Source organism: Aegilops tauschii, chromosome 7 (assembly GCF_002575655.3).
Source record: "Aegilops tauschii subsp. strangulata cultivar AL8/78 chromosome 7, Aet v6.0, whole genome shotgun sequence".
In the NCBI taxonomy this organism is placed as follows: Eukaryota; Viridiplantae; Streptophyta; class Magnoliopsida; order Poales; family Poaceae; genus Aegilops; species Aegilops tauschii.
In genome coordinates, this window is record NC_053041.3 from 57,755,750 (window position 1) to 57,766,357 (window position 10,608).

General features: G+C 46.1%; 1 protein-coding gene across 1 annotated transcript; it reads right to left on the reverse strand.

Moving 5' to 3' along the window:
• Window positions 1-1,635: 1,635 nt before the first annotated feature.
• Window positions 1,636-4,378, reverse strand: LOC109757038 (uncharacterized). The gene is made up of 5 exons (XM_073503030.1): window positions 4,344-4,378; window positions 3,933-4,015; window positions 3,660-3,757; window positions 3,472-3,545; window positions 1,636-2,581 (listed from the first exon to the last, which is right to left on the reverse strand). The coding sequence occupies exons 1-5, from the start codon at window positions 4,376-4,378 to the stop codon at window positions 1,864-1,866; spliced, it is 1,008 nt and encodes a 335-aa protein (XP_073359131.1). The 3' UTR covers window positions 1,636-1,863.
• Between the last annotated feature and the right edge of the window lie 6,230 nt (window positions 4,379-10,608).

A 10,608-nucleotide genomic window follows, 5' to 3' on the forward strand; every position in this document is an offset into this window, starting at 1 on the left:
ATCACACATGTTAAAGTAAACCATGTGCAATAGGGGAGCCCATTTGTGACACCGTGATTTTTGGCCCTTTCTTTTTTTTAGGGTTTCCTTGGATTTTGATTTGGATTTCTGTTTGTGTGGCTCGGTGATCTTGAAACCTGGGTAGATCATCTCTCATTCCTCTCCCAAGTGATTTATCACTTTGAAATCTTTCCCAAGACCAGTACATTTCCATCTTAGCCCAACCCCAATATTTATTTCTTGTAAATATTTCATTTTCTATTAAAGGAATAACCTTGTTTCCCCTAGGTCGTGAAGCAATCTATATTTCTGTCATTCCCAAAATTCCCACAAAATTCTCATAATTCCTTTGGACCATATGGACCTTTGATATGTAAAAATATTCAAGATTGCATGCTCATGGTGAGCACACTATCCAATCTTTGCTTCTGGTCATATTTTTAGATTGTGAAGCAACTATGTTTTATATTGGTCCATAATTTGTGAAATTTTACCAGGACATACTCCCACCTATATAACTTCTCTCTCTCTCTCTCTCTCTCTCTCACACACACACACACACACACACACGCACGCACGCACGCACGCACGCACAAGTATAAAGGCTAATTCTAACGAGCATAGCAAAGTTATATACATCTTATAAGCTGCCGCACATGATAAGTTCACCAGTTATAAATCCCCGCCGTTTCTATCCTCCGCCGACATGTGAAGATTTGCTGGTTGGGACCTGTGTTTTTTTTCCTTCGTGTTGGAGGGGTTTTCCACGTTAACTCCTTGTGTCCCAGTGATTGATTTTGTTCTTCGTCATTGATTTTGCCTGTTGTATCTGTAACAATCTCCTACCTCGCCTCGAAGATGGAGAGGATTGGTGGACATCGGATCTGGCAGTTTCCCTCCCAATAAGCTCAAGTCTGCCCAGGATCTAGGAGCTGCGGTGGTTTCTTCCTCTATTTCTTGCCATCATGGTGATGGTGAGAGAATGGTTGATAGGTCTCGCCTCGTCCTCCTCTCTCGTACTGGGCTCGTCTGATCTGAGCTTCCGGCATTGGTGGTATCATCCTCACATCTGGGAAAGTGCTTCCGACGTCTCATTGGAAGCTGGTGATGAGGATGTTGAGCTCATCCGATGGTGGCTCTGCAGGATCTATGATCACTGGAAGAGCTACGGCTGGGGCTGCAGGGGCCACCCCCCCCCCCCCCCCCCCCCCCCCAACCTTGGTAAAAATTGTGAAGGGTTTTTTAGGGTCATCAGATTAGAGAAAAATATACCCCTCCCCCCCCCCCCCCCCCCAGCATCTATATTTTCTTATTCGCCCCCAACATATCTTGCCTAGCTCCGCCACTGTCTACGACACTGATCTCCTCATACAATCCATCGATTCCTCTGGGCGAAGAGCGGCCATCCTTGTTCCTCCCAGCCATGATGCTAGAAGGGAGGCAGTGTTGTGCCAAAGCGCAGTTTTCTGCTTGGGTCCTTTTCATAAGATGCAGGGACTCTTATTTGTATTTTCAGTTTCTTTAGGGTCCTTGTTGTACTGCCACACCGTCGGGCCCTTCTTCTAGTGTTAAAAAAACTCGGTCTTTGGTATTCCCCTGAACATTTTGACACTAGCTTGATTAGCTATACCAAGTCACACTCACGACGACCGAATCAAATCCACACAGCAGCACGGGTCAAACAAACCAGGCACACGTCTCCTCCTACCTCTCTCTAGCTAGCAGTTCAACTGGCCACGTCATTACGTAGCATGCATAATGCATGTGCCATGGCCATGGCTATCTCGAGGAACTTGCCCTACCCCCTCACAAGTTCCTAGCTATAGCCACGCTCCTTATTGCGCAGGCGATCGAACTGGGTGACTAGATTGGTATGGCTGGATCACAGGTTTCCAAGCAGTCCCAGAGGGATTCCTCGATGCGCGCGAAGCTGTCGTCGAGCTCGTACATGGAGCACGAGAACGCCGCGTCCTCGCCGGCCTCGCCGCCGCCGGAGCCGTACAGCGCCTCCCCGGGCTCGTTCTCCAGCGCAGGCACCGCCGCCTGGTCGGCGTCGACGTCCGCGGACGGCTGGTGCTGCTGTGCGACGAGCTCCTGGAACACGGACGACCGCAGCAGCAGGCTGAGCGCGGTGGTGGTGGAGGACGGGGACGGGGACGGCGACGGGCCGCCGCCGAACACCATCGAGCCCACGTCGCCGAGCAGAGAAAGCGAGTTCCGCGAGGGCGGGAGGAGGCGGAGGCCGCCCATGTCCCTCGGCGTGACCAGCGTGGTGGCGGTGGTGGTGGACGACGGGGACGGCGCGCCGCTCAGGCCGCTCAGGGCCTCGGCGGGGGCGGCCCCGGGCTTGAGCCAGCGGATGTAGGTGCTGAGGTCGAAGTTGGTGACGGCGTTGATGCCGCGGTACTCGATGGCGGCGATGTCGTAGGCGCGCGCCGCCTCCTCCTGGGTGCTGTAGGTGCCGAGGTAGAGGTACTTGTTGCCGAACACCCGGCCGATCCGGGCCTCCCACCGCCCGTTGTGGTGGTGCCGCGCCACGCCCCTGTACTTGGAAACGCCGCGAGAGAACCCATTGCTCTTCCTGCATATGTGCAAGATCCAAGATAATTAGCATTATTTTTTTTGGATGACCTTTTAGGGATTTTTTTGCATCCTGTACCAAACGAGATTTTTGCATGTTTTGTTCCATAGTTTAGTTGTGGTCCACCGGTCAGCTAGACAGATAAGATTTTAAGCAAGGGAAATTTGATTCCTGTGCCAAGAAAACGATTTGAAATGGTTATTTCTCCGGTTGTAAAAAGAGAGAAGCTGTGTGTGAGACGATCAAGAACACCTCCTAGCACGGGTGTATCCTCAATAATCCTAGACGCGCACGGAGCAATACGGGCATCTCACAGGCATCTCAGCGCTAATCAATCTCTGCCCCCCTCCCTCACTTCTAATCTCCAATAAAAAACTGCCAACTAAGCACAGTCCGTTGATTCCGTAACCATGAGCCCGTGCGTGTAGCATTGCCGGTGTATCTTTTGATTGTTAGGGATTCTGCATAAATATATTTTTTCAGCATAAATCTTGTTTTCCTATCAACAACGTATCAAGCCTCAATGTTTTCTATGTTTCTCAAAAGAAACTTTTAAAGGACGATCTAACTAACCCTATTGTACCTAAGAGAGTGATCCCACTAACTTATTTATCTCAACACATGCAACTATACTATATCATCATACAATTATGGATGAGATAAGGCTCAACTCAACACACAACCATGCTAGGTATCCGCAAAAAGTAAGATTATACATAAATCTTTTTTCTCTGAAAAGACATATTTTTTTTTCTATCAACAACTTATTGGGACTCAAAGTTCTTTGTGTTTTTCAAAAAGAAACTTACAAAAAACTAGGGTCTAATTAACGAAAATACCATCCATTTCATTATACATAGTTTGTGAAGAAAAATATATATTTGCCGAACCTTCTTATTGACGCTAGGTATTCTTCCCTGGATACACCCTGCATCACCTTGAGCTCCTTCTCGTAGTCAACGACCTGTTTGCATGCACAACCACAGCAACAGTAGCAAGTCAGTAATACAATCTTGCCGATCTACATATACATATGGAAAAGGAAGCAAAAACATATCCTGAGTACAAAAATACGTACTGGGAAGTTAGTATAGGTGGTGGGTCCCCAGTATTTGAGCGCTGCCAGATCGTATGCCCTCGCCGCCGCCTCTTCCTCGTTATACGCCCCAAGGTAGACTGCGCGATGATGTACATACAGATATGCGGTCCATAAGATTTTCTCCGATAAAGATGTGGTATACAAGATGAACATACATGTATGTAAATCGTATATACATACACAGCTGTACGTACATATACAGATGAAACGTATTATAAGTGGGCGTCACGTATGTATTAGTACAATACATACCTTGCTTTCCTTTCTTCTTTTGCGTCGGGTTCCACGTCCCCTTGTCCCACAGGTGTGCCTCGAACCTGCCCGTCCAACGATGCCTGCAAAAAGATAAGCCGTATTGATTCTCAGTACGCTATCTGGTATACGCTACACCTACATGTATACTTGGACATATATATATATATATATATATATATATATATGTACGTATAGTATCTTTGTATTCCGAAGCTATATTTCTTTTGCATGGTTCCAAAGCTACATGTAGGCCTTGCTGTAGACCAGACAATACGCAAAAGCTTAACCCACAAGAATACATGTATATGCCATATACGTAAGCAAGCAAAAAACGATATACATGGGTACGTGTCTAAGCAAGCAAAAAACGTTATACATGGGTACGTGTCGAAGGACGTACCTGCTTACACCTCTGAACCTGGAGCTCCTCTTCGCCGCCACATTGCCGCCGGCCGCCTTGTCGCCGGCGCCGTCTTTACCGTTGCCCGTCACCCCCGACAACCCGGACCCCGCCGGAGGCTCCCTCTTCCTCCTCTTCACGCTGATCTTCACGCCGTCGTCGATCACCGGCGCCGCCCGCGGCGCGGCCTCGCAGTACCGCACCCCTCCTCCGCCTCCTCCCGCCGCGACGATGCCATTGATCAGCTCGTCCTTCACCATCCCATACGCCTCCATGGCCGTACGTCAACCCGTGTGTGCACTTTTCTCTTCTCAACCTAGCTTGGATCTCACCAAGAATGGCGTCGGGAGCTAACCCCGTTGGGCGCGTGCAAGTTTTATACCCGCGCGCACGCACGGGCCGGTGTCCGTATGCAGTAGGTGCGCGGATGGTGGTGGTGGAGTCCATCCTTGTTTCCATCTATGGGGCTGAGAAGGACATGAGGCGTCGATGTTCCCGGTGCCAAGGGCTTTGTCCCTTGTGCTGGATACGGTTTTGGCAGCTTTTCTGGCCGCCATGCATTGGTGGGTTACCGTATAGCTAGCACACGGCGGATGTGGCCTGCCCTTACTGGCCAGCAAAAATGGTTTTAAATTAGTCTCCCTGTTAAGATATGCATAGTTGCGTACACACCTAGCTAATAGTCAATTGGTAGTTTCTTTCCAGGATGAGCATCCGGGGAATAGATTTCTCTTTCTGATGTTGTTTTAGTTGGAACTCAATTTTGATGAAGTTTCCTCAAAGCATGTAATTGATGCTGGTATCAATAAATCTAAACCAAACTGAAGAAACAAAATTCTAGTTTGGACAAGATTTGAAGTTTCATCTCCAGCTGGAAAGACTGGCCCACATGTCGCCGACGTGGTACCGAGGAGGATTCTATGCCGTTCGACATGTGAGTGGTCTCTCTCCAAACAAGGTGGTTAGATGAAGCAGGTGTTTACAAGTTTTGTATTGTAGGTGTTGTCTTGCAAACCTAATTTAAATTCAGGGGATGGTTTAAATAAGGACATCAAATGCATCGTCTCTTCTTGTGTGGGGGGAAGACACTTCAAATGCATCTTATCACAAGCTTACATCACACATGATGTTTCCACATAAACAAACAGAATGCTAACACACCGCGTGGTCAGTTATAGACGGCGCCAAAGCTAGTCAGGATAAACATCAATGTTATCCTGGTTCAAAGCGCCAAAAAGAAAAACTTAAAAACTGGCAAAACAATCAAACTGCAACCAATATCTGTTTAAAGAATAATTTTATGTTTCATTAATAGCAGAAGAGTCATACATGCAATAAGTTGCCACCAGTGCCAAAAATAAATAAATTTATTTTTGATATAATTGACATTTTAGGAGTGAAACAAAGTATGACTAGATCGTCCAGACGCTGCATAAAAACAATAATATTCTACACCTCTATAAAATGCCATGTAGAAAGTCAATAACAACATACAAAAGTATATAATGGGCATAAGTTTTTTGTTTACCTGATGTAAAATTGCAAATGTAAAAATAATAAATAAAAATATATATTGACAATTTTTGTGATTTTATGTCGACGTGACTCATGTCTTGTATTTCTTATGCTGGTTGTTGTGTTATGAGTCAACATGAGCCTAACTATTTGTATAATTTTTGGGTCAATATAACAACGCAAAGAAATCCTGGGTGCAAAATAACTTATTCTGCATCATAAATGCTTAATAGCATTTCTATATGCATACAGAGTGATAACAAGTAAAAAAGTAACACATATAAATTGCTTTCTCTCAGCAAACACACCCGCAACCATTTTGTCGAGATCAAACGATGGTAGTTTTCAAAAAAAAAATTTGCTTTCTCTACAACGGAATTGGCACCCCTACAACTCACTTGCCAGCTAAGAGGGCCCATAAATAAAGTTATTTAGGGGCGGGGGGGGGGGGGGGGGGGGGGGGGATAAATACAGTTTTTTTACAGGGGAAATGAAGGAAGTTGTTAATTAGCTTTACTTTTATTGTCCGTTGTTTGTCATTGTGTGCAAATGGAATTGAACCAGCTATTTCCAGAATGATCCTGTATGCTTAAAATATACATATACATAGCTTTATGGAAGCCCAACATGTTGACAAATCGCAATCTTTCCTTGCAACATCTGAAGATGAGAATTGCAAGCTGTAACATTAAGACAGATAGGGACTACTTGCATGACTGTCTTCTCGCGTAAAAATACCATCCTTTTCAGCATAATATAATGATAAGACCAAGGAGCGGGGTTACATATTCCTAATTGTTGTCTTAGCATACACATTTGCCCATGTAATTAAATTAGTGGGCGCTTGATGAATTAATATATGTTTTTCTCCAGGACCTTCCCAGCACTTTCCTGGCTTTTTCAGCGTCCATATCCCCCATAGGTGTGTCCAGCTGAAGCTGTGTGCTTTCCTTTAATTTTCATTTTGTATCATACAAGTGGCAATTGTTTGTATTGTCAAACAAGAAAAAAATAAATATTTTATCAATTCAAAATAAAATCATCCAGCCGGGAACAACACATGGTGTGTGGTTTTAGCACAGCACGCGCGCTTGGAATGCATGAATTTTATAGTAATTGGTGAGATCTCATAGAGATCCCGCATAATTCTCGTATATTCCAAACCTATAAACATGGTTCAAATGAGCTTACTTGACTCCACGCCTCCCTGCATCAAAGGATCCCTTGAATTTAACACATTTCAGCTGGGTAACACCTTCCAACAGTTAACTATATGATTTAAAATATTTCCCCCTTTTCTGAATAACTTCTCACCTTCCTGTGTGTTCCACGACTCTCCAACATCATCCAACATGTATGACAATAGGCACGCTTGTACAACTTTTAAGGCTCAGGAAAAACTCATCTGGCCGCTCGCGTCACTCTCCAGGGGGGCGGCACGAGCGAACCCTAGCTGCCGCCGCCCCGTCCCTCGCATCTGCAGCCCGCGGCCTGGCCGCTGCCGGAGGAGGCCGACGGGCGAAGCCCGCCTCGGAGGACGGCAGCGGCAAGGCACTCTCCTCCTCGCGGCGGCGCGTTGCCCTCGACGGCATGGCCCGCTTGCGGTGTGGCGGCGGAAGCCGACGCGGTGGATTCGGCGGTGAACCTCTCGTCAGCGCGGCCAGGAGGTTCTGCGTGGCTGACCGGGGTCGCGCGCGAGGGATTCAGGTCGTCTGGATCGATCTCTTGTTGGCGCCTTCATCTTCAGCAGGCGCGGTCAGGGCGGCGACCCTGGCGTGCGGCGGCAGCCGTTTCGCCAATGGCCGGTGGGTTGTCGTTGGCTTGCCTGGCCGGGTGTTGGGTGGCGGCGGTTGTTGCGGATCTGGCGTCCCGGCCAGATCCGTCGTGGTTTGGCTATGGCCGGCCGGCGACGCGTGATGGGGCTGGGGTGAGGCGGCTGGAGGTCCTCAACCAGCTTTGTGATGACACCATACGTCTACATGGCGAGGGTGTGCTCGGATCCAGTCAGCGGCGAGATCGTGGTGGCGCTACTTCCGACTTCGGTCATGGCGGACAATGACGGCGTCTCCGACGCCCCCTGTTGAGGCATTGTCGTTGCAAACTGCGTCAACATGATCGGGATGTTCCGGGGGAAACCCTAGATCTAGGTCTATCGGATCGGACGATGACAGCGCCTTCGATGGCGTGCTCCCTCCTGAGGGCATCATTTTGGAATAGGAGCTGGCTGGAGGGGACGAGGAGGAGTGGTGTTTCATCTACCGCAAGGCCGAAGACGGATCCCGGTGGCATGGCGCTGCGGAGTTTCGGCGACGGGCACGTGTGGATGGACTCGCGCAGGAGGACGACGCTGTCTGGCGTCGTGGTGGCGTCGATGCCAGAGAGACCTGACACTGTAGATGCAACAGTACAACTCTGAAGATGGATTGGTGGTAGGTGGCTGCGGCGGCCTCATACCCGTCAGGCGTCCTGGTTGAGGAGTGCGCCGGACTGGTGGGTGCCCCATATCCGGCAGGCGTCCTGGTTGGGACCTCAGGACTTAGATGTTAGGTTTGGCTGCGAAGTCTGTTTGGTATTAGGTCCAGACTATCAGCATCCCTACATCAACTAGATAGGAGTAGCGACAGATGTTGCCTAGACGGTGGCTTTAGTCTTACTGTTGTATGACTTTGTAAGGTTTTATGTGAATAATTAATAAAGTGGCTGCATGCATCTCTAGATGCAGAGGCCGGGGGTCCTCCTCCATTTCTAAAAAAACATGTATGACAATGGACAAGTCAACAAATGGGGATTTCCGGATATAATTTCTTACACCTCCTGTCAATATGTATTCAAGAAGATGACAGTTAGTTTTCCAAAGATAAATTTGGTGCGGCAGGCGCCGAAAATAACACCACTGAAAAGGACGGAAACCTGCCTCGCAAGAATACGTGCATCCCCGTTCCATCAAGAAAGACAAAGATAGAGAATACACAGGGCATACTATGCGTTATGGTCTTAATTATGGAATATAGGCAAACTTCAAAGCACATCGAGCTGGCTAAAGGTGTAGGCAATCTGGTAACTAGTGAGTACCTTGGGCGCCTAGCTAACTAGGTACCGAATATTGGCTTATTAGCTCATTGATCTATATATGTATATTGTTCTAGGACGGTTTGCCGTTGTTGTGTTCTTAATTAATTTAGGGTTCCGTGGTGAAATATTCTATTCTAATGAGGAGAATCTTTAGGGATTTAAGTGAAGTATTTGATTACCTCTAAAAACGACTGCTTGCGGTTACATATCCAAATATAAGGAAACCATGATGTTGTCTTGCAATATCACAGGTTCCTAGAAGAGGAAATCACTAGATATCGAGATCCAGCAGCCAAGAAGAAATTATCAGTGGTTATATCCCTAAAAAGAATATCACTAAATATCGAGATCGGACGGCCAAAAAGAAATTAGCACTGGTTATATCCCTAAAGAGAAAATCACTAAATATCGAGATCGGACGGCCAAAAGATATGTCTGTGAGAGACGTGAAGGATACACGGTTTTAATGTCTCTAAATATCCCCATGAGATAAATCACTAGATATATAATATATTTTAGTGGATGTAATTTAACCAACTAAGTTTTATTTAGAAAAAAACCAAAGTTTCCCCAACCAAGGGTTTATTTGATTCAAAGTTATCTTATAGGACTTTTGGAAGGTTAGAATCCTTTTGATTTTCCTATGTTCACCATTTGATTTATAGGACAGAATCTTATAGGATTTTTTTCTAAGGAATCATGTGTACTACACTAGTGTCAAAAATGCTCTTATATTATGGGACAGAGGGAAATCTAGCATCCACTCCAACCTATTTTCTAGAATTTATTTGTTTTTTCCGTGGCATCAAACACTCGCTACCAATCCTATACGATTCAAGTGGGCATTCAACCCTTATCCGATCAACTACCTAATTGTTTTTTCTGTGGCATCAAACACTTCCTACTAATCCTATAGAATTCAAGTGGGCATTACCTGATCAACTACCTAATACTACACAGACTCATCAAACAACGCCTTTGAGCCTTCTTCAGGATTTGGCCCGAAATTTTCGGTAGATGCCACTCCAATCTTGTATATATATTTTTCTATTCCTGTCCTTTTGAGAATCAATGCAATCAAAGAGAGCCTTAAACTCCCAATTCATAGTTTCCATCCAAATAAAGCTTTTTTCACGTTTAAGCTCTGCATTTCTAGATATTTCGATAATTCGTAGGTTGATCTTTCTTGCCTCAATATGAACGTGTGACTCGTTTATTCTTTGAGAGAGAGGGGAATGTATGACTAGTTAGAATTGATCATGTTGCCAATGAAGAAAATGACATTTATAGTGTATATCTATTAACATGAGTATAATTTCGTCAGATATTCTTTATTCTAGTACCACAGAGTCATCAGCATGCATCCCCAATGCCGAAATCTTTGCACGAGCACAATAAGAAAGCAACCGAGTACATCTTTCTTCGAGGGCTCAAAGCTTAGGGCTCTTAACCAATTAGTTAGTACTATATGGAAGACTAGCAGCACACTGGCATACTACTAAAGCATGGGTTCTTTTCTTCTCTGAAATATCATTTTTCTTTTTCTTTTCTCAAGGTAGGTTCAAGTTGGCTTGCTGCATGGTGAGGTCGGCTGACAGCGAGACAAAAACGGGATAGCATCTCGCCCTTGGGTTGGCCGCTGTTCGTTTTGATTAAGCTCTGTTGACGCGTCATACATAATTTGGG